The sequence below is a fragment of the Callospermophilus lateralis genome, chromosome 2, assembly GCF_048772815.1.
Source record: "Callospermophilus lateralis isolate mCalLat2 chromosome 2, mCalLat2.hap1, whole genome shotgun sequence".
Classification (NCBI taxonomy): domain Eukaryota; kingdom Metazoa; phylum Chordata; class Mammalia; order Rodentia; family Sciuridae; genus Callospermophilus; species Callospermophilus lateralis.
In genome coordinates this window covers 109,375,323-109,398,070 of record NC_135306.1, presented here as the reverse complement: position 1 = coordinate 109,398,070, position 22,748 = coordinate 109,375,323, and the positions used below count along the sequence as shown (strand labels likewise).

Sequence of the window (22,748 nt, the reverse complement as noted above, 5' to 3'; positions counted from 1 at the left end):
GGTTCAGTGTGACCTTATTCTGAGATCTTATGAATGATTATTTTCCTATTTAGTAAAACTTTCTTAGTTTGCTTTGGTAAAACATGGGCTGGGGATATAGCTCAGTTGGTAGACTGCTTGCCATACATGCACAAGGCCCTGGATTCAATCCCTAGCACTACCAAAACCAAACCAAAACAAAACTTGGGTAAAACACATTGAATATGTAGGATGCTGAGCTGCCCAGGAGACTTTTCCTATGAAAGTTAGTATGTTGTTGGTTGAAGAGCACCTTGTTCAAATTTATTCAAAGCCAAAATGTTGAAGTAAAAAGGTAGGATGATTGCTGGGGTGCATGCCTGTAATCTCAGCAGCTCGGGAGGCTGAGACAGGAGGATCTCAAGTTCAAAGCCAGCCTCAGCAATAGCGAGGCACCAAGCAACTCAATGAGACCCTGTTTCTAAATAAAATACAAAATAGAGCTGGGGATATGGCTCAGTGGTTGAGTGCCCCTGAGTTCAACCCCCAGTAAACACCCCCCCAAATAAAAATGAGATTATATACTAGAAGCAGATTTCTAAATGTTATTGTTAGTGGCTAGAATAAGGTAATATAATTTTGAAAAAGAAAAAATTTTACTTCAGAAAAGAACTTGCTCATCTGAAAATTGTAGAAAAATTAGTTTTCAATGGAAAACCTCTTATTATCTTGATTTCTGTGTCAAAAATAATTAAATGTTCTTTCAGGAGGAATGTTATTTACTTGGTTTTTTTTTGTTGTTGTTTGTTTTGTTTTGAGACAAAATTTTGGTGAAAAGAAATTAAGCACAATTAAGATGTTCTGTTGACTCAATAGACCCAAGTTGAGTTCAGTACAAAATGGCCTGTGCTAAATTATAATCAGCTTGGTTAAGCCCTGAACTACATAGCTAAATATATGCTCTTCATTGTTTAATTTCTATACACAGTTAAAACTAGTCCTCGAAAACCTCGCGGGAGACCTAGAAGTGGCTCTGACCGAAATTCAGCTATCCTCCCAGACCCATCTGTGTTTTCCCCTCTAAATAAATCAGAGACCAAATCTGGAGATAAGATCAAGAAGAAAGATTCTAAAAGTATAGAAAAGAAAAGAGGAAGACCTCCCACATTCCCTGGAGTAAAAATCAAAATAACACATGGAAAGGACATTTCAGAGTTACCAAAGGGAAACAAAGAAGATAGCCTGAAAAAAATTAAACGGACACCTTCTGCTACATTTCAACAAGCCACAAAGATTAAAAAATTAAGAGCAGGTAAACTCTCTCCTCTCAAGTCTAAGTTTAAGACAGGGAAGCTTCAAATAGGAAGGAAAGGGGTGCAGATTGTACGACGGCGAGGAAGGCCTCCATCAACAGAACGGATAAAGACCCCTTCGGGTCTCCTCATTAATTCTGAACTGGAAAAGTCCCAGAAGGTTCGGAAAGACAAGGAAGGAACACCTCCACCCACGAAAGAAGATAAGACAGTTGTCAGACAAAGCCCTCGAAGGATTAAGCCGGTCAGGATTATTCCTTCTTCTAAAAGGACAGATGCAACAATTGCTAAGCAACTTTTGCAGAGGGCAAAAAAGGGGGCTCAAAAGAAAATTGAGAAAGAAGCAGCACAGCTGCAAGGAAGAAAGGTGAAGACACAGGTCAAAAACATCCGACAGTTCATCATGCCTGTTGTCAGTGCTATCTCCTCACGGATCATTAAAACCCCTCGGCGGTTTATAGAGGATGAGGATTATGACCCTCCCATTAAAATTGCCCGGCTGGAATCTACACCAAATAGTAGATTCAGTGCCACATCCTGTGGATCTTCTGAAAAATCAAGTGCAGCTTCTCAGCACTCTTCTCAAATGTCTTCAGACTCCTCCCGATCTAGCAGCCCCAGTGTTACTTCCACAGATTCTCAGGCCTCTGAGGAGATTCAGGTACTCCCTGAAGAGCGGAGTGACACCCCTGAAGTTCATACTCCACTGCCTATTTCCCAGTCCCCAGAAAACGAGAGTAATGATCGGAGAAGCAGAAGGTATTCAGTGTCAGAGAGAAGTTTTGGATCTAGAACAACTAAAAAATTACCAACTCTGCAGAGTGCCCCCCAGCAGCAGACCTCCTCCTCTCCACCTCCACCTCTGCTTACTCCCCCTCCTCCACTGCAGCCAGCCTCCAGTATCTCTGACCACACACCCTGGCTTATGCCTCCAACAATCCCCTTAGCATCACCGTTTTTGCCTGCTTCTGCTGCTCCCATGCAAGGGAAGCGAAAATCTATTTTGCGAGAGCCGACGTTTAGGTGGACTTCTTTAAAGCATTCTAGGTCAGAGCCACAATACTTTTCCTCAGCAAAGTATGCCAAAGAAGGTCTGATTCGCAAACCAATATTTGATAATTTCCGACCCCCTCCACTAACTCCTGAGGATGTTGGCTTCGCGTCTGGTTTTTCTACATCTGGTTCTGCTGCTTCAGCCAGGTTGTTTTCACCACTCCATTCTGGAACAAGGTTTGATATGCACAAAAGGAGCCCTCTTCTGAGAGCTCCAAGATTTACTCCAAGTGAGGCACACTCTAGAATATTTGAGTCTGTAACCTTGCCTAGTAATCGAACTTCTGCTGGAACATCCTCTTCAGGAGTATCTAATAGAAAAAGGAAAAGAAAAGTGTTTAGTCCTATTCGATCTGAACCAAGATCTCCTTCTCACTCTATGAGGACAAGAAGCGGAAGGCTAAGTACTTCTGAGCTGTCACCTCTCACCCCCCCGTCTTCTGTCTCTTCCTCGTTAAGCATTTCTGTTAGTCCTCTTGCCACTAGTGCCTTAAACCCAACTTTTACTTTTCCTTCTCATTCCCTGACTCAGTCTGGGGAATCTCCAGAGAAAAATCAGAGACCAAGGAAGCCGACTAGTGCTCCAGCAGAGCCATTTTCATCAAGTAGTCCTACTCCTCTCTTTCCTTGGTTTACCCCAGGCTCTCAGACTGAGAGGGGGAGAAATAAAGACAAGGCCCCTGAGGAGCTGTCCAAAGATCGAGATGCTGAGAAGAGCATGGAGAAGGACAAGAGTAGAGAGAGAGACCGGGAGAGAGAAAAAGAGAATAAGCGGGAGTCAAAGAAAGAGAAAAGGAAAAAGGGATCAGAAATTCAGAGTAGTTCTGCTTTGTATCCTGTGGGTAGGGTTTCCAAAGAGAAGGTGGTTGGTGAAGATGTTGCCACTTCATCTTCTGCCAAAAAAGCAACAGGGCGGAAGAAGTCTTCATCACTTGATTCTGGGACTGATATTGCTTCTGTGACTCTTGGGGATACAACAGCTGTCAAAACCAAAATACTTATAAAGAAAGGGAGAGGAAATCTGGAAAAAACCAACTTGGACCTCGGCCCAACTGCCCCATCCCTGGAGAAGGAGAAAACCCTCTGCCTTTCCACTCCTTCATCTAGCACTGTTAAACATTCCACTTCCTCCATAGGCTCCATGTTGGCTCAGGCAGACAAGCTTCCAATGACTGACAAGAGGGTTGCCAGCCTCCTAAAAAAGGCCAAAGCCCAGCTCTGCAAGATTGAGAAGAGTAAGAGTCTTAAACAAGCTGACCAGCCCAAAGCACAGGTACTCCTTTGACCTTGCCTTTAAAACTATCAGTTTACTGCACCCCTTCTACAGGCTAGATTTAATTAAGCTAAATGTCTCAGTTACATCCAGTTGTGTAAAAAGTAGGATAGAGGGGTGGTGTGTGCAATGGTTTTTCAAAGACTGGTAGGATTTTGATAATTAGAAAATGGGAAGGCATTAACATTCTAAGTAGAGGGAACAGTGTGGATAGAGATGTAAAAGTATAAAACGTATATGAGAAAGTGTGAACTAAGTAGCTAAAAGATAGGTTGAAACGATATTACAGACTGCTGAGTTGTTTGAGGTATAATCTGGGGCTTAAATTTTGAAAGTACATTTTTATAGTTATGTTTTAATATTTATCAAAGAAGAGAAAACGAGAACATTCTCTTCCTCTGTGTAGTGAGTGATTAGAGCAATAGATAATAGATGTTTGTGACATACAAATGGGAAGCTTATCCTTAATTGTGGAGCAGAAAAAATGTAGAATTCAGTTCATTAAGATGACACAAGCCGGGCCCGGTGGCGCACGCCTGTAATCCCAGCAGCTTGGGAGGCTAAGGCAGGAGGATTGAGAGTTCAAAGCCAGCCTCAGCAAAGATGAGGCACTAAGTAACTCAGTGAAACCCTGTCTCTAAATAAAATACAAAATAGGGCTGGGGATGTGGCTTAGTGGTGGAGTGCCCCTGAGTTCAATACCTAGTACCCCACTGCCCACCCCCTCAAAAAAGATGATGACACCATACCAAACCAATTTTTACCAGGATCAGCAATTTTTGTTCTGTAGTAGATGTATATTTATTTATTTCAACATACCGAGTTAGATTAAGATGGCCAAAAACTTAGATTTTATGTTGTAATTCCCCTTTGAGCCATATTTACATTTAATGATTCTACCAATTGAGAGTTCTATTAGCAGTGTGACAAGACTTATTTCTGACACTGTGTTGGATGGTTTTGGTTTGCCTTCTGGTGATAAGACCAATGGCTTTTCAGTATGTGAGATACTTATGTTTGGAGCCATGGTCTTTTATATTTTCATTTATAGACTATTTCACCCACTTCTCTGTTGATAAGGAAATATAGGAAACAATCTATAGTTAGAACACCAGACTGAACCTTTTTGTAATATAGATTGACAGCTTGAATTTTGAGAGAAATTGTAAAGAATTAGTATAATTGGAAATGGAAGATTTCTGTTTTTTGATGAGAGGCCTTTTTGCTGCCATTTTCAGAATGCAGAAGTAGTTGATTTCTGTGTATTGATAGGGCTTATCAGCTGGGAGTAATTAGTTGCATGTTTTGATAATGGATCTAATGAAGTGCTCAAGTATACCTTGGCTTCATTTAATTATATTTGCAGCATGTATGATCATCATCATTTTTGGCCTTTCTTGTGTTTAGGGTCAAGAAAGTGATTCATCAGAGACCTCTGTGCGAGGACCTCGAATTAAACATGTCTGCAGAAGAGCTGCTGTTGCCCTTGGCCGAAAACGAGCTGTGTTTCCTGATGACATGCCCACCCTGAGTGCCTTACCATGGGAAGAACGAGAAAAGATTTTGTCTTCCATGGGAAATGATGGTAGGTCAGAGGGTTAGTGTTGGGATATAAACAGTCTTTTGACTTGTTCACCAATCTTTCCAAGATACCCAGTAGCAGGGCTGGGATTGTGGCTCAGCAGTAGAGCGCTCACCTAGCACGGGCGGGACCTGGTTCAATCTTCAGCACCACATAAAAATAAAGGCATTGTGTTGTGTCCATCTACACCTAAAACAATAAATATTAAAAAAAAAAAAAAATAACCAGTAGGCTCTTCATAGTTTGGGTCTTTCAAAAAAAACAGATAACTAGAGGGTGTTAAATGTGTAAGGATTTTATTAGGGGAAATGCCTGAGTAAAAAAAGAGACAAGTAGCCAGGAAAAACTGGGAGAGCTGTCAGACTCTAGTGCAAGAAGAGAGTGAAGGAAGGTTGGGCAGAACCTTCTTAGATTGCCATGCAGTGTTAGGTTTGGCAGGGCTGTCAAGGAGTCCTCCAACAAAGTTGACTGTCAGAGGAGACTTTTGTGTCTCAGAAACAAGCCTACCTTGGTAACTTACTGCTGGGGAGCAACCATGTAGCCTCTTTATCATTGGATTTCAGAGGGGCCCTTGGTCAGTTATGCTCCCTGGAATTGGAGGTCTGTGAGACACATTCTCATAATTGCCATATAGTTCTGAAATGTTGGGTTGCAGCTTTAACAAATTTAGAGATTTAGAGAATCCTTAGAAGCATTTAATTCATGTTCTTGATTCTAGGTTAGACTGTCTTGTTTTCAGTATTTGGATTTTTGCTTTCATTAAGCTGCAAGGTACAGGTCTTTTTAAACATTTAAATAATTACTTAGAAAAAAATCTGAGTTCTACATATGAATATTTTTGCGTGGTGGTGCATACTTGTAATCCCAGAAACTTGGAGGCTGAGGCAGGAGGATCATGAGTCTAGGCAACCTAGCAAGTCACTCTCAAAATTTTTAAAAATAATAGAAAAAATTAAAAAACAAAAATAAAAAGGAGGGAAGGACTTGGGCTGTAGCTTAAAAGTAGAGTGTCACTGGGTTCAATCCCCAGTACCCTCCAAAAAATGTATTTTCATTTTTGATTACCAATTAAAATGAAGTTTGGATGTATCTAATGATTCAAAGGGATTTTAAGGGTTTTGCCCTCTATTTCCAAAAAGAAAATGGATACTCCTTTGGAATAAATGGCACATTTCTTTAACAGACAAGTCATCAATTGCTGGCTCAGAAGATGCTGAACCTCTTGCTCCACCCATCAAACCAATTAAGCCTGTCACCAGAAACAAGGCCCCTCAGGAACCTCCAGTAAAGAAAGGACGAAGATCAAGGCGGTGTGGGCAGTGTCCTGGCTGCCAGGTGCCTGAGGACTGTGGCGTTTGCACTAATTGCTTAGACAAGCCCAAGTTTGGTGGCCGCAATATAAAGAAGCAGTGCTGCAAGTAAGTGGGTCTTACTCTGAGGTGTTGGCCTCTCAATCATGAAGGTTTCTTATTTATCCCTGGATTGTTGCAAAGATACATTAGGAAACTGAAAGTGATTGTATTGAATCTCCTTGAGCTGCAAGATTAGTTGCAGAGTTGGATTTTGTGAAGTGTTTAGATTTGGGCTGTCCTTAAATAAGGAATGCTCTGGGACAGTGCTGTCTAATAGAATAGAGTGATGGAAATATTCTGTATGTGCTCAGTTCAATATGGTACTCATTAGCCACATGTGGCTATTGAGCATTTGGCTTGTGGCTAGGTTAACTGAGGAACTACATTTTTATTTCATTTCTTTTAAGTTAATTTAAATCTAAATAACCACATGTGAGTAGTGACTACCATATTAGTGCAGTTCTGGAGGGGTTCTGCTTAAAAGTTGACAAGTTTAAGCAGAATATTTATTGAACCAATTGAAACAACTTTTATCTTCATGACAGTTAGGAAACTTTAGAGACATCTTACCTGAATTTCTGGGCTCTCTGACTCAGAATACTGTTTTTTCACCCGTTTTAGTCAAACTTTTGCCATCTGTGATTTTATTTGTTTAAAATGAACCAGTAGAGTCACAAGTCAGAAATTTTGGTAATTGAACATCTCATAAATTGCCTGACACAAGTAGATATTTGCTGAATGAATGAATGACATGAAAGTGATTATTTTAAAGCATAGTTGGAGGAAATACTGTACCAGGGCAGACAGTTTCTGTGCTTTGGTTTATCCTTAAGGAAGAATTTTGTCTTACGTCCTTTAATGGTAAAAAGTGAGTTATTACAAAAAGGTACATGATAATAGGACACAACTGCACAGAATTTAGGGTTGGAATAGACTGTACAATTTTAGACTTCATATTAAGTTTAAGTTTTATTAAATTTAAATAAAAGGATGACAGTTATCAAAGCCATGAGATAGATATACCTATAGCATTACAGTGGCAGACAGAACCTGGGTGATTTTAGTCTGTTTTATGTGAATATGAATATTAAATCTCATAAAGGAAGCAGTACTCATATGATTACAAGAAATATTAATTGGGGGCTAGAGTTGTGGCTCAGTAGTAGAGCACTCCCCTAGCATGTGTGAGGCACTGATTTTTGATCCTTGGCATGCATAGATAGTCAGATAGATAGATAGATAGATAGATAGATAAATGTATTGTGTCCATCTACAACTAAAAAAAAAAAATCTTAAAAAAAAAGAAATTTTATGGGGCTGGGGTTGTGGCTCAGCGGTAATGCACTTGCCTAGCATATGTGAGGCCCTGGGTTCGATTCCCAGCACCACATAAAAATAAAATTAAGATATTGTGTCCACCTATAACTAAAAAATAAATATTAAAAAAAAATTTTAATTGATCATTTTGTGTGTGGTAATAGTCACTATTGAATTACAACAAATTTGAGGCCTGTTTCCAAAATAATTTGATGTTTTTAAGATCCTAAACGTAGGCAAAATTGCTGATCCAAGGATTTTAAAGGCTCAGATTTAACTTGGGTAATAATTAGTCCTTATTTCAGCTGTCAGGATGAACTTGAATAAAGATTCACTGATTTTTGCAGATAAATCATCACTTGTTTCAGTTGCTTCTCTTTTAAATGCAATTTATTTTATGGCTTATCCCTTGTTTCCTAGGATGCGAAAGTGTCAGAATCTACAATGGATGCCTTCCAAAGCCTACCTTCAGAAGCAAGCTAAAGGTAGTGTTGTAAAAAGGCCTTCCCCCAGATCTCCCTGCTTTTATGTCATTGTTGTATACCTTCAGCATAAAGAGAATACTAGGGGTTTTTTTTTGTTGTTGTTGTTGTTGTTTGTTTTGTTTTGTTTTGTTTTTTTTCTTTTAAAGTTCTACTCTTTCCCGGGGAGTTGATGGTTATTGAAGCTAGATGATAGGTACGTGGGGGTTCATTTGACTATTTGACTCTTCCTATATTTGGGGGTATGTTTGACAAGTACCAAAAAATAAATAAATTCATAAAAATTGTAGTTCATCCCACTTCCTAGAGCAATAAAAATGTAGCTACTTCAGCTGATCAACTTGGCATTGTTTCTTGAGTCTTTCAGTGCCAACTTTAGCTGCAGGAAACTGAGAACAAGATGATGTTACATTTCTTTTCTATTTTAACAAAAATTTTTCTCATATTTATAGATTATCTTATTGTGTTGTTCCCCTAGCTGTGAAAAAGAAAGAGAAAAAGTCTAAGACCACTGAAAAGAAAGAAAGCAAAGAGAGCACTATTGTGAAAAGCTTGGTGGACTCTAGTCAGAAACCTCCCCCATCAGCACGTGAGGATCCTGCCCCAAAGAAGAGCAGCAATGAGCCTCCACCTCGAAAGCCAGTGGAGGAAAAGATTGAAGAAGGGAATGCCCCTGCACCCGGGCCTGAGCCCAAACAAGTCACCACTCCTGCTTCTAGGAAGTCCAGCAAGCAGGTCTCCCAGACAGCACCAGTCATCCCCCCTCAGCCACCTAGCACAGCACCACCAAGGAAAGAGATTCCCAAGATCACTCCAAGTGAGCCTAAGAAAAAGCAACCTGTACCACCAGAGTCAGGTAAGCAAGGAAGGCAGGAAGGAATGGTGAACCACAGTGCTATACAGTGTGGTTCTACTGGTGTCTGGAACAACATTTGGAAACCTAAAATGTTTGAGGTATTCAGTTCTAGAAAATCAACTTTCTTTTTAACTGTTATGTAATAACAAAGAAAGAAAAGCAAAAAAAAAAAAAAAAAAAAAGAGAGAGAGAGATTATCTTAATTTCCAGTGTGACTCTTGGAGTTCTTTGTTTTTTTCTAATGCCCCTTTCTTCACAGCAGTTGAACCTAAAGTATTCATTGCCAACATTCATAGCAATATATTTTCAATTCTTTAGGTCCAGAGCAAAGCAAACCGAAAAAAGTGGCTCCCCGCCCAAGTATTCCTGTAAAACAAAAACCAAAAGAAAAGGTGAGGAGAGATTTGTTTTTCTGTGTTCTGTTATGCAGCGAAAAACCTTGTCCTTGACATTTTCATGATTAACTGAAAATTATGTAAATGGTGGTGGAATTTCTTAAAATTAACCAACTTCAGGCCTAGGCTTTAGCCCATGTCTTTTTTGGGGTTTTTTTTGGGGGGGGTATCTTTTTCTTTTTGCTTCTTTGTGAACCTCACATGTTGTAGCCTAAGAATGTCTTTATTCTGGAGGTCACTCAACATATAATATACTTTATCAAGATTTGTATGTAAAAATTACCTTTACCTGTGGAAAAAAATATTATTTTTATTTATTATTATCAGAAACAGAGGATTTAAGTGTTTTTTTTTTTTTTGTGATGCTGGGGATCAAACCCAGGGCTTCCTGCATGTGAGGCAAGTGCTGTACCACTGAGCTACAATCCCAGTCAAGAATTTTCTGAAGATTACTTCTCTGTTTATAGGATATTTATGTTATAAACATATGTTCCAGATTTATTAATTGAAAATGTGAAGGCAAGTAGGGTGTGGTTTTGTTCTATAACCATCTTTTGTCTCCTTAGGAAAAACCTCCTCCAGTCAATAAGCAGGAGAATACAGGCACTTTGAACATACTCAGCACTCTCTCAAATGGCAATAGTTCTAAGCAAAAAATTCCTGCAGATGGAGTCCACAGGATCAGAGTGGACTTTAAGGTAAAGCTATTTAGTAATGATGCAGTTTATTCATGGCCTTTAAATAAAAGAAAATGGTGATGAAAAGTGTTGAAAGAGAGGAAATCAGTACCAACTTGAAGAAATGTATAATAACTATAGGTTAGCATATGGGCTCAGGTGTGTAAGAGCTTTAGTCACTCTTGTGAGGTCACTGTTTCTAAATTTCCTGAAGAACATAGCCATTGAAAAACCTGTTCATCTTAAGTAGTACCTGACTGAGTAACTCTTTCACATAGGAATGCTCAAATTATGATGATTGCTTCAGTTAGCAAAACTAAGGAAATTTCAGTCCAAGTATATTTTGGCTGTATATTTAAGAATTGAACCAAGAGGTGATAGTTTGTATCTGAAATTTAAAAATTTAAAAACAGCAGTTATGTTTGGACTCACTGAAATGAAATAACTCTTGATATCACTTTTGATTAATGTTTTTTACCTTCATTTTGTCATTATAAAACTTTCTTTTCTGCTTTTTTGCACTGCTAGATATTAAACCCAGGGCCTCATACATGCTAGACAAGTGCTTTACTGCTGAGCTACACCCCCAGGCTCTTGTAAAACTTGTGTAAGTGATCTTTCTCTCTGCCTACAGGAGGATTGTGAAGCAGAAAACGTGTGGGAGATGGGAGGCTTAGGAATCTTGACCTCTCTTCCTATAACACCCAGGGTGGTTTGCTTTCTCTGTGCCAGTAGTGGGCATGTAGAGGTAAGTATCCTGCTTCTTTGCACCCTAGAAACTGTAACAGATTATTTTGCCGTGATAAAAGAAACTATTCCTTTTGTTGGTATTTAGCAGGTACTATCCTTGTTTGAATCAGCTAATGAAATATTTTAAAATTTTTTGGAGATTTCAGAAAGAAATCTGCTTTTTAGAGTAATAATCTTTTAAATTCAATCTTTATTAGAGTTCTGGTTTTTCTATTAGATGTTTAAACATGAGGAAAATGATAGTGTCCCTTTATAAAAAGGAATGTTGTTAACGGTTATTTAATTTTTTGTTTTCTTTTTCTCTTTTTATTGATATAATTATATGTAATGGTGGGATTCAATGTTACATATTTATATGTACATACAACATAATGTTGGTGGTTGTTTCACATTGACTACAAAAACCCGCTTATTTATAAAAAGCTCTTTTTGACAGTAAGGAACAAAATCTAGTGAAAAGTGGGCAAAGGACAGAAATGGATAATTCACAAAATGAGAAACAAAAAAAGTGGCATTGTAGGGGAGGATTTTTAATTCTTTCAGTAACCAAAAACTGGAAATTAAAGCATGGTAAAAAGAATCGTGCAGAAGTGGGAACTTTCTTTTTTTCAGTTGTAGATGGACACAATACTTTTATTTTATTAATCTATTTTTATGTGGTGCTGAGGATTGAACCCAATACCTCACACATGGTAAGCAAGTGCTCTACTACTGAGCTATATCCCCAGCCCTTTTCATTTTGGCACAGGGTCTCACTAAGTTGCCCAGGCTGGCCTTGAACTTGATTATCCTGCTGCTTTAGTCTCCCAAGTGGCTAGGATTACAGGTGTGTCCCACCATGCCTGGCTTACATGTTTGTCTTAAAGAAATACTTAGAAAAGTTGACAAATCATCTCTGCCTCTCTGTCTCTCTTTATCTCTGTATATATGACTTTATTTCATATTTTTCATGTTAATATAAATAATAGAAACAACTTGAAAGTTTATCATAGGGAGCCTGGGTTAAAATAATGATAGAACATGTATATAATGGGCAAATATGATAATATTGTCTGATATTAACAGATGTTCATGACAGGTCACCCAGTGAAAAGAGAAGGTTACAAAGTATACATAATACATGATCTGATTTGGGTTTGAATAAATGTTTTTAAACTATATACATAGAGCTGGGCACAGTGGCTCATACCTATAATTCCAGTGACTTGGGAAGCTGAGGCAGGAGGATCATAAGTTCAAAGCCAACCTTAGCAATTTAGCAAGATCCTGTTCCAAAATGAAAAAGGATTGAGGATGAGGCTCAGTAGTAAAGCACAGGAAGGAAGGAGGAGGGAGGGGATGGGAGGGGAGAGGTGGGGAGGGGAGGGGGGGAGAAAAATGGAGAATGATTTATATCATAATATTTAAAATGTAGTTGGATTGTGGGTGGCCTTTGTTTTCTGTTTTTATCTTCTTGAGGTCTCTGCAGTAGGATGAGAAAGGAAGAGAATAGCACAATTTTAAATAGGAAGCAGTATTTTGTCATTGATAAGGGATAAATTTTAAGACCTATACAATTCTCAAGTTCCTGAATACCTAGTTAACTTTTATTCATCACATATGTATTCAGTAATTACAAACAAAATCCAAGGCCTGGTTAAAATCTGGATGTTGAATAGTCAGTGATACTCAGAACTAGCATAGACTCAATTCTGCTCACTTGCTGTTGTAGTTATACATTAGCACAATTACAAGTTGTTGACTGGTCTTCGGTTCATTAAGGAGATACTTTGTTTGTGTTTCATAGGAACATTGTACTAAGTGCTGGGGTTGCTTCAAATGTTGCTGAGACTAAGAATAGTGGGTTTATAAGTGTCAGGGGTCCACAGTATCTCTTTTTTCCTCTGTAGGCTAATGCTTTGCATTCATACATACACTACCCACCGGAATAACTTAACTTTTTGTAGTACCAGTCCTTCAGCTTCTATGATTAAATTGATGTTTTTTTTTTAGGGTGGTATTGTTCTAATTGAAATTATATATAGGGGCTGGGGATGTGGCTCAAGCGGTAGCATGCTCGCCTGGCATGTGTGCGGCCCGGGTTCGATCCTCAGCACCACATACAAACAAAGATGTTGTGTCTGCCGAAAACTGAAAAATAAATATTAAAAAAAAACTTCTTAAAGAAATATTTAGATGTGCACAACAATTTTACAGAATTCCTAAAAAGTGAATTTTTTCCTCTGTTTCTCTTTGTATGTATATATTTTTAAAAATTAGAAATGAAATATGTTCACGTTTTTGTAATATATATAGACAAATTTTTTTTCCTAAAAATTTGAGAGTAAGTTGCAGACATGGCCCTTTTGCCAATAATTGTCTTAGTTTGTATTTCCTAAAATCATGGAATATTTTCTTCTGTAACCACAGTGTAATTAATTATCAAAATCAGGAAGTTATTTAGGTTTGATCAATTGTCCCAGTAAAGCAAAAATTTGGGGGTTCTCCTCAGTATTTTTGACAGTGCTTTATGAACTTGGAAATAACCTTTTTGGGGGGAGGGGATTGAACCTAGGGGCACTTTATTCCAGAGCTACATTCCAGCCCTTTTTGTTTTTTATTTTAAGATAGGGTCTCACTAAGTTGCTTAGGGCTTTTTCAGTTGCTGAGGCTGGCTTTGAACTTGTGGTCCTCCTATATCAGTCTTACAAGTGTTGGGATTACAGATGTGCACCACTGTAGCAACTGAAAGTTACTTATTTTAAAAATTACAGATAGAAAGAATAAAACAGAGTGTATAGCATATTGTAATGAGCTTTTATTTATTTATTTATTTATTTTTAAAGAGAGAGTTTTTTTAGTATTTATTTTTCAGTTTTTGGTGGACACAACATCTTTGTTTGTATGTGGTGCCGAGGATCGAACCCGGGCTGCCTGCATGCCAGGCGAGCGCACTACAACTTGAGCCACATCCCCCAGCCCTGTAATGAACTTTAAAAGCCCTCCTAACCAACTCCCTTATATTCCCATAGTTTTTATATCGTCTATGGTGTTTGCATTTTCTGTTAAATCTTAGGTCATATTTATTTCATTACTTTGTAATTCTGTTGTCATTACTACTTTAGTTCCCTGAATTTCCTGCATTGCCTATTGACTGTTTAATTCACTGGGTTTAGTTAAATACAGGTTGAGTGTCTCTTATCTGAAATACTTGAGATCAGAAGTGTTTTGGATTTTGGCTATTTGGGGGGTTTTGAAATATTTACATATACATAAATGAGATATGGTGGAGGTGAGACACAGTTCTAAACATGAAATTCATTTGTTTCACATATACCTTATACACATAGCCTGAAGGTAACTTTATAAATTATTTATAATAATTTTGTACATGAAACAAAGTTTGGGTACATTGAGCCATTGGAGATCAGGTATGGGATTTTCTCATATCAGCACTCAAAATGTTTTAGATTTTGGCACATTTTGAATTTCAAATTTTGGAGTTATGGATGCTCAACCTGTATAACACCAGTGGATTCCTAAAATTCAAAGTATTTAAGTGGGATATGGTTGATATTTTTTTCCTGCACCGTTTTTTGACATGCTTCTGTGTTCCCATCTTCTTGCTTTAGTTTGTGTATTGTCAAGTGTGTTGTGAGCCCTTCCACAAGTTTTGTTTAGAGGAGAACGAGCGCCCTCTGGAGGACCAGCTGGAAAATTGGTGTTGTCGTCGATGCAAGTTCTGTCATGTTTGTGGAAGGCAGCATCAGGCTACAAAGGTATAAAACATAGTAATAGAACTAGTAGAGGATTCCTCTCTCCATATCTGCCTTCTGTTTTGAGGTTTTATGTCTATATTCTTTTCTCCTCTGACTTAATCTGTTTTGACTATTTAATTGGGTGTAATCAATTGCCTGATTCTGTGGAAAATTAATTTTGGAAATTTAGCAGAGAAAATGATACTGGAAAAAATTCCAAAAATAAGTAAAAATCTATCTGATAATTCACCTACTGAGTACTTTTCATAGGAAATAAATCTCTATTTTAATTGAGTAAGTGGTGTATGAGAAAATTTTAAGTTGTTCAATGGTGTGCTATACTCAAAGATATGTATGAAATGGGGTGCTAAGTAGAGGTATTTAGTGAAGGTGATGTGATGCCCGCTTTTTTTGCCATTGTATTCTCCTACAGCAACTGCTGGAGTGTAATAAGTGCCGAAACAGCTATCACCCTGAGTGCCTGGGACCAAACTATCCCACCAAACCTACAAAGAAAAAGAAAGTTTGGGTGAGTACGCACATTATGCTGCTTCAGAAAGAATTGTCATGGATTGGTTAGGCTTATATAACTTTTAATAGGCATATCCTTGCTTGAGTATCTCAGTGTAATAATTTTTTTGCCTCATTAGGAAAAGTCATCTCAATAAAGAAGTAAAATCTAGAAATGAGTAGCATTGTGATCTTTTTATTTGTAATTTTTTAAAAAAATATTTTATTTATTTTTAATATTTTTAAAAAATATTTTTAATATTAATATTTTTATTTTTAAATATTTTTATTTTAATTTATTTTATTTTTTTTTAAAGAAGAGAGAGAGAGAGAGAGAGAATTTTTTAATATTTATTTCTTAGTTCTTGGCGGACACAACATCTTTGTTTGTGTGTGGTGCTGAGGACTGAACCCGGGCCACACGATGCCAGGCGAGCGCGCTACCACTTGAGCCACAACCCCAGCCCCTTAATTTATTTTTAATATTTTATTTTTATTTTATTTATTTTTATGTGGTGCTGAGGATCAAACCCAGGGCCTTGCATGTGCTAGGCAGGCACTCTACCACTGAGCCACAACCTCAGCCCCTAATTAAACTAAATTAAACTAAAATTCCTGTTGAATTTCTTTTCTTCTTTTCCAGATATGTACCAAGTGTGTTCGCTGCAAGAGCTGTGGATCCACAACTCCAGGCAAAGGGTGGGATGCACAGTGGTCTCATGATTTTTCACTATGCCATGATTGTGCCAAACTCTTTGCTAAAGGTACCCAAAAATCCAATTTTGCCTGTGTATGGTGTTTTGAAAGCGAATTGGCCTCTTTGGGGAATGAAGTACAAAATCTTACTTGTCCCAAGGATGCCAGTTAGACACATTCTGTGTTCCCGCTGCTGCTCTTTCCTTTGCAGAGACTACTTAGAAACTGGAATATTTTGTTAACTTTCATGGGAAGTTTTTATCGTAGCTAACTGCAAATGAATGCTCTAAGCCAGTAGAGCCAAAGCGTGATTTATATACATTTGATTGTTTCAAAAATGGCTCTAAGTGGTACTCAAGCATTTTATTTTGTAATTTTATTAAAAATTTTTTGGCCCTGGGGACTGAACCCAAGGGTGCATTACTACAAAGCAAAAACCTCAGCCCTTTTATTTTTTATTTTGAGATTGGGTCTCACTATTGCTTAGGGTCTTGCCTAATTACTGAGGCTGGTCTTGAACTTAATCCTCCCGCCTCAGCCTTCTGAGATTACACAAGCATGCCACTGTGCCCAGCAAGCATTTTAATAGTTAGGCTAGGGGAAAAAAAAAAAAAGTAACCAATACCTTAGAGCTGTTATTTTATCGACCTAGACTAAGAATGATATAAAGTCACTACTAGAATTATTTTAAATAAAATAAGCAGATCAATTTAAAGAGTTCTATTTTATATATATTTATTTTTAGTTGTAGGTGGACACAATACCTTTATTTTATTTTTATGTAGTGCTGAGGATCAAACCCCATGCCTCATATGTGCTAGGCGAGCACTCTACCACTGAGCCACAACTCCAGCCCCTAAAGAGTTCTATTAAGTAATAAATAATAGAGGGGATACACAGATAAAGCAAATATATGAAGGCTGTATATAATACTGGATTTTAGAAAACGCTACTCAGAGCTCTTTTCCAGTAGAAACACTGGAAATAGAGAAAAGTTAAATTAATTGTTGTGTACTCCTATATTGCCACCTCTTTTTGAAAATTTAAACATTTTTTCAAATGTTTAAGGTATTCTCATGACAGTTATAAATGGGTTTAAAGAAGAGAAATAATGGCACATACAAATCTTTCCTAGGAGTATTCTAGAAGCCCAGAATAATCTTAATCTTTAGTAGATGTGTCAAAGTTCATAGCAGATCCATGCTACGGTTCAGAAGTGAACGCTACTCTGGAAGAATACAGATTTTAGATTAGGTTGAGGGCCTTAAAAGTATTGGTATGTGAGCCCAAAGCACTACTGCAATCTTTACTCTGCTTTCAGGAAACTTCTGCCCTCTCTGTGACAAGTGTTATGATGATGATGACTATGAGAGTAAGATGATGCAGTGTGGGAAGTGTGATCGCTGGGTCCATTCCAAATGTGAGAATCTTTCAGGTACAGAAGGTTGGAGTCTTTTTATTACAGTTTCTTTCTCCCTTGGTACTGCTACATTTATAGCCCCCAGAGCACTATAGACCTAAAATTGTGGTAGTGCTATTTAAAGTTCTTTAAAAAGAAGTTATTATTTAGTCTTTAGAATAAGTAGCATTGTATTGTTTGTGCTCACTTCTTCTGAACACATCCCTTTACTTCTTTGTTGTCCTTTGTGGGTACCATAACCTGTTGGTTCTTGAATAACCAAATCCTGGATTAGTATTAATAATGTCCCTTTGGAGATCAATGTGTACAATGTCCTACAGTATTGTAGCCTCTTAGGTGGATTTCTAACATACAGCTTTATAGTAAGGTCAATGGCATAGTTTACCTTCCTCCCTCTCTTGCTCTGCAGAGGACCTCCTTATTGTAGTTTTTTGTTTTCCTAGATGAGATGTATGAGATTCTATCTAATTTGCCGGAAAGTGTGGCCTACACTTGTGTCAACTGTACTGAGCGGCATCCTGCTGAGTGGCGACTGGCTCTTGAAAAAGAGCTACAGATTTCTCTGAAGCAAGTTCTGACAGCCTTGTTGAATTCACGGACTACCAGCCATTTGCTACGCTACCGGCAGGTAGACTGAAGTTGCATTTTGTTTCCTGAAAGCTTGTTCTTACATGGTTTTTACCTAAATAAATAAATTTTTAAAGTTATTTGTATTATATTTATATTACCTAACAATAGAAAGGATTTTTTTTTTCTTGTTTTGCTTTGTTCTTCGTTTAGTTTTATAGTTACTTGTTTTGGTGATAACCATTAGGGAAAAGTTTTAGGATAAGTTCTTCTGCATAATAGGAAGTAGAAAGGGACTATATCTTCAAAGGCGTTGCTACTATAATAAGAAATTTGGATTTTTTACTCTGTTGATAATGGGGAGCCAGTGAAGAACTTTACCCAAGAGTAAAGTTGTTTTTTAGAGGGGAAAAAAAAAAATCTCCACTGGAGTAGAAAGGAAAGAGTAAGAGAGGTTTAAGCCTAGAGGCAAGAGCAATATTGGGAGGCAGGCATAGTAATCTACTTGAAAACTTCTGCTTTTTGTCCAAGTTGTGAACTATGTATCTATAAAGTAGTCAGTCATTGGAAAAGGTATAATATTGAAAGAACCACCTAGATAACTTTAACTCAAAGTGAGGCTGATATTTCACCATAAAGCTCCTTTTTTTGTTGTTTTTGAGTAAGAAAATGAATTATCCGTGTCATATTCCAAAGGAGTTATAGATATAGTTTCAATTTCAAAATTTTTTATAGTTGTAGATGGACAGCATACCTTTATTTATTTATTTATTTTTTAATGTGGTGCTAAGGATCAAACCTAGTGCTTCACATATGCTAGGCAAGTTGTAGCCACTGAGCTACAACCCCAGCCCACAGTTTCAATTTTTTATACTAGATTTGAAAATTATCAAGGAAAACTCCTAAGCTAGCCTAACTAAGCTGTTAGGTATTAGGCTTATTTTAACTTCTTAGAAATCATTTTAACTTTTGAGAAATCTTTGGTTCTTTTTGTGTTCTCTGTTTTGTAAGATGAATTATTCATTACCATCTTTATTAACTTTAATAGAATGTGCATGGATGCCTCATTTTAAGAGTTAGGTTAAAGAAACATCTGTTTTCTGGCAACAGGCTGCGAAGCCTCCAGACTTAAACCCTGAGACAGAGGAGAGTATACCTTCTCGCAGCTCTCCAGAAGGACCTGATCCCCCAGTTCTTACTGAGGTCAGCAAGCAGGATGATCAACAGCCTTTAGATCTGGAGGGAGTTAAGAGGAAAATGGACCAGGGGAGCTACACATCTGTGGTAAGTCTCCACAGCAAACCACCAGTGTTTCAAGTGCCAATTTAGTTTTCTTAGATCTTTGTGGAATGATGCTGGGTATAAATAAATTTTAAAAATTATTTGTATTATATTTAAACATGTCATCTGGCTTTAAATAACCTAAAAGTATATGAGCTATTTTAGCCTTGTGATTCAAAAGAAGGGTTATTATATGGTGATATCTTAAAATGTTATTTTTTATTTGGCTTTCAACTGAGTTCTCTGAAAATTATTTTTATGAGAGAAAGCACTAAGAACTGTTTATGGGAAAAATGCTAATGTGAGGTTAATGTGTTCTCTTTTGAGCTCAAATCTGAATAATGTGTCTTTATGATATTCAAGACTAGATAGATTATTTTAATTTTATGATTTTAAGAATGTATAGGGATTTATCATTTGTTATCTCATGGTCTGTATTTGCTCTTCAATTCTATACTCATTTTGTTCCAAATTAAAAATTGTGAGCCTGTCTAAGTAACTTACCATGTTAGAGCTAATTTGTTTACATTCTTGCCTTATTAGCCTTGCATCTCTTGATTGCTTTAAGTTAGTTGTGAAGTGAATCCCACAGGCCTCAGCCAAAGAGGAGTGACACTATATTATTAAAATAGAGTGTGAGTTTTCTGTTGGATCTCTGTGCTGGAAGAGGAAGTGATTTTGAGAGTTTGCTGTTTTATGAATAATTAATGTTTTATTTTTGTATTCAGTTGGAGTTCAGTGATGATATCGTGAAGATCATTCAAGCAGCCATTAATTCAGATGGAGGGCAGCCAGAGATTAAAAAAGCCAACAGCATGGTCAAATCCTTCTTTATTCGGGTAAATTATATTAATAGTTCTGTTTTTATTGCTTACCTGTGACTAATTGCTCCATGAATACAATGGACTTATTCTCTTTACTGTTTGTTTTGCCACATGTACAAAACACCTTTTAATTTTATTTGTTCCTCTGCTTCTTTGGGAGGAAGTTGCCTGAGTGGATGGTTCTTTGCTTTGGTAGCCTGAAATTATTTTCAATATTAACAGTGATGTTGGTGTGAAGTTGTTAGTTTTTTTTTGTGGTTTCCAAATGAATGGTAACATGTTTACATTGTTTGTTTTTCTTTAGCAAATGGAACGAGTTTTTCCATGGTTCAGCGTAAAAAAGTCAAGGTTTTGGGAGCCAAATAAAGTGTCAAGCAAGTAAGTTAATTAAGTACTGTACTTTCTTGTCAACTAGAAATCAGAGTTCTGGGAAGTTTTAATATTAAAAATGAATCAGTTGAAGGGTTAGGGTTGTGGCTCAGCAGTAGAGTACTTGTTTATCTGGCTTGTGTGAGGCACTGGGTTCGATTCTCAGCACCACATAAAAATAAATAAAAATAAAACAAAGGTATTGTGTATATCTACAACTAAAAAAATAAAATTAAAAAAAAATGAATCTGTTGAGATACCTTTTTAGTGCTGGTTTTGGAGCCAGCATTTTAGTTCATTGTAGGCTATTGCCTCTTTTTTCACTTACATATTTGTTAGGTTTTAGGGAATTTTGTTTAATTTGTGGCATAGGGACAACACATATGTCTTACAGCTGCATAGTTGTTATAATTGGGTTCTGTTTTACTTAGTTTAAACGATGCTGTGTACTACTCTTGATTCTTCATATTTAACCTTTAATTTTATTCCAGTAAATTCTTTTGATTTGGGGAGAAGGACATTTCTGGGGATGAAACCCAAGGACTCGCACATGTTAGACAAGCAATCTACCACTGTGCTACATCACGAGCCTGCTTTTTTTTTTGGTAGTTGTAAACAAATAGCATGCCTTTATTTATTTATTTATTTATTTATTTATTTATTTATTTATTTATTTTTAGTGTGGTGCTGAGGATCAAACCCAGTGCCTCACACATGCTAGGCAAGCGCTCTGCCACTGAGCTACAACTTCAAAACCCCAGCCTGCTTTTGATATTTGAAAGGGTTATCAATTATTTCTATAAGTTTAGGCAAGAGTCATATATTGAGATTATGATATTAAAATTAAAGTTCTATGTATTTTGGCAGTTTTCCAATTCTGTGACTTATTCTTACATTTTGTAAATAGCTCAAACATGGGTCCAAGACCTGATATCAAGAATTTGATTTTGTATGGTTTTAGGTATATTGTAGGAGTTCAATAAATACTTGTTGAATCAATTATTTTCAGCAGTGGGATGTTACCAAACGCAGTGCTTCCACCTTCACTTGACCATAATTATGCTCAGTGGCAGGAGCGAGAGGAAAACAGCCACACTGAGCAGCCTCCTCTAATGAAGAAAATCATTCCAGCTCCCAAACCCAAAGGGCCTGGAGAACCAGACTCACCAACTCCTCTACATCCTCCTACTCCACCAATTTTGAGTAAGGCACCAAAGAGTTATCCATTTTTTTGCTAGATGCAAATAATTGAGATTGTGAATCTAAATTTAACATACTTGAAAAAAAATTAATATGCTTGGATATCAAAAAGCAATTTTCAGGTCATCCTTAAATGTAATAGCATCATAGTTTTTGCTTACTTGAGATGTTAACAAGACCTTAAGGTAAAAATACTTGAGTATTATGTAGATGCTGAAATAGCATAACTTTGAACACTTTTCCCCAAAGTATTTTTTTTATACACTATTTTAACTGGAAATCAGAAATAGTACTGCTAATTTTAACTGAATGTCTTCTGGGTTCCAAGGTACTGATAGGAGCCGGGAAGACAGTCCAGAGCTGAACCCACCCCCAGGCATAGAAGATAATAGACAGTGTGCATTATGTTTAATGTACGGTGATGACAGTGCTAATGTAAGTATTTTGGGACCGGAGATCCTAGTTAACAAGCACTTCACATGGATGGTTTATTCTTTGTGTCAACACTTATTGACTGAGTACTGTTTAATGAATGTTTCCTTAAAAGTGGCTCTTAAATTTTTTTTTAAATAATTGATTTAGTTGATTCAAAGCTAAATTAATTGATTTGCCTTAAATTAATTTGTCAAGTAATTTTATTTCATTTTTTTGTGGTATTGGGATGGAACCTAGGGCCTCACACATGGTAGCAAGCGTTCTACCCCTGAACTCCATCCCTAGCCCTGATGTCCAGTATTTTCTATTAGAAGTTTCTCAAAAATTTCACAAAAGTCAATAAAATATAAGTTACTTTTTACATAGCTTGTTTAGTTTAATGTAAGCCAGCAGAGTGGTTAAGAGCTCCATCTGTGACAGCAGCCTAGGTTCTCTTCTGTGCTTTACCATCTACCCTTTGACCTTAGCCTGACCCTTAGTTACAGCTTTAAAATGAAGATGATAATGCTTATCTCAGGGTGGTTGTAAGGATTAAATGAAATAACGTATGTATGCAAAGCCTTCATTTAATGCTTGGCACATAGTAAGCTTTCAATTTGGGCAAGCAAGGCAGGGGATTTAACCAAGAGACAATTTACCCACTGAGCCTTAGTCCTTTTATTTGTGGGGGGGGGCGGTGGACTTTAACTTGTGATCCTTTT

At 37.2% G+C, this 22,748-nt stretch overlaps 1 protein-coding gene across 4 annotated transcripts in view; it reads left to right on the top strand.

Moving 5' to 3' along the window:
* Nucleotides 1-22,748, top strand: part of Kmt2a (lysine methyltransferase 2A) — an 84,150-nt gene that overhangs the window by 30,786 nt on the left and 30,616 nt on the right. For 2 of the 4 annotated variants that reach the window (XM_076846352.2, XM_076846350.2), the window contains 18 exons: nucleotides 947-3,597; nucleotides 5,005-5,182; nucleotides 6,363-6,597; nucleotides 8,269-8,333; nucleotides 8,809-9,186; nucleotides 9,505-9,578; nucleotides 10,148-10,279; nucleotides 10,893-11,006; nucleotides 14,620-14,766; nucleotides 15,179-15,274; nucleotides 15,899-16,019; nucleotides 17,273-17,386; nucleotides 17,815-17,999; nucleotides 19,049-19,222; nucleotides 19,948-20,058; nucleotides 20,348-20,421; nucleotides 21,422-21,615; nucleotides 21,941-22,047. In XM_076846352.2, coding sequence (XP_076702467.2) covers nucleotides 947-3,597; nucleotides 5,005-5,182; nucleotides 6,363-6,597; nucleotides 8,269-8,333; nucleotides 8,809-9,186; nucleotides 9,505-9,578; nucleotides 10,148-10,279; nucleotides 10,893-11,006; nucleotides 14,620-14,766; nucleotides 15,179-15,274; nucleotides 15,899-16,019; nucleotides 17,273-17,386; nucleotides 17,815-17,999; nucleotides 19,049-19,222; nucleotides 19,948-20,058; nucleotides 20,348-20,421; nucleotides 21,422-21,615; nucleotides 21,941-22,047 — 5,150 coding nt within the window. Of the gene's footprint in view, nucleotides 1-946; nucleotides 3,598-5,004; nucleotides 5,183-6,362; nucleotides 6,598-8,268; nucleotides 8,334-8,808; nucleotides 9,187-9,504; nucleotides 9,579-10,147; nucleotides 10,280-10,892; nucleotides 11,007-14,619; nucleotides 14,767-15,178; nucleotides 15,275-15,898; nucleotides 16,020-17,272; nucleotides 17,396-17,814; nucleotides 18,000-19,048; nucleotides 19,223-19,947; nucleotides 20,059-20,347; nucleotides 20,422-21,421; nucleotides 21,616-21,940; nucleotides 22,048-22,748 lie in introns of all 4 variants that reach the window. The other 2 variants (XM_076846351.2, XM_076846349.2) reach the window with 1 other exon arrangement.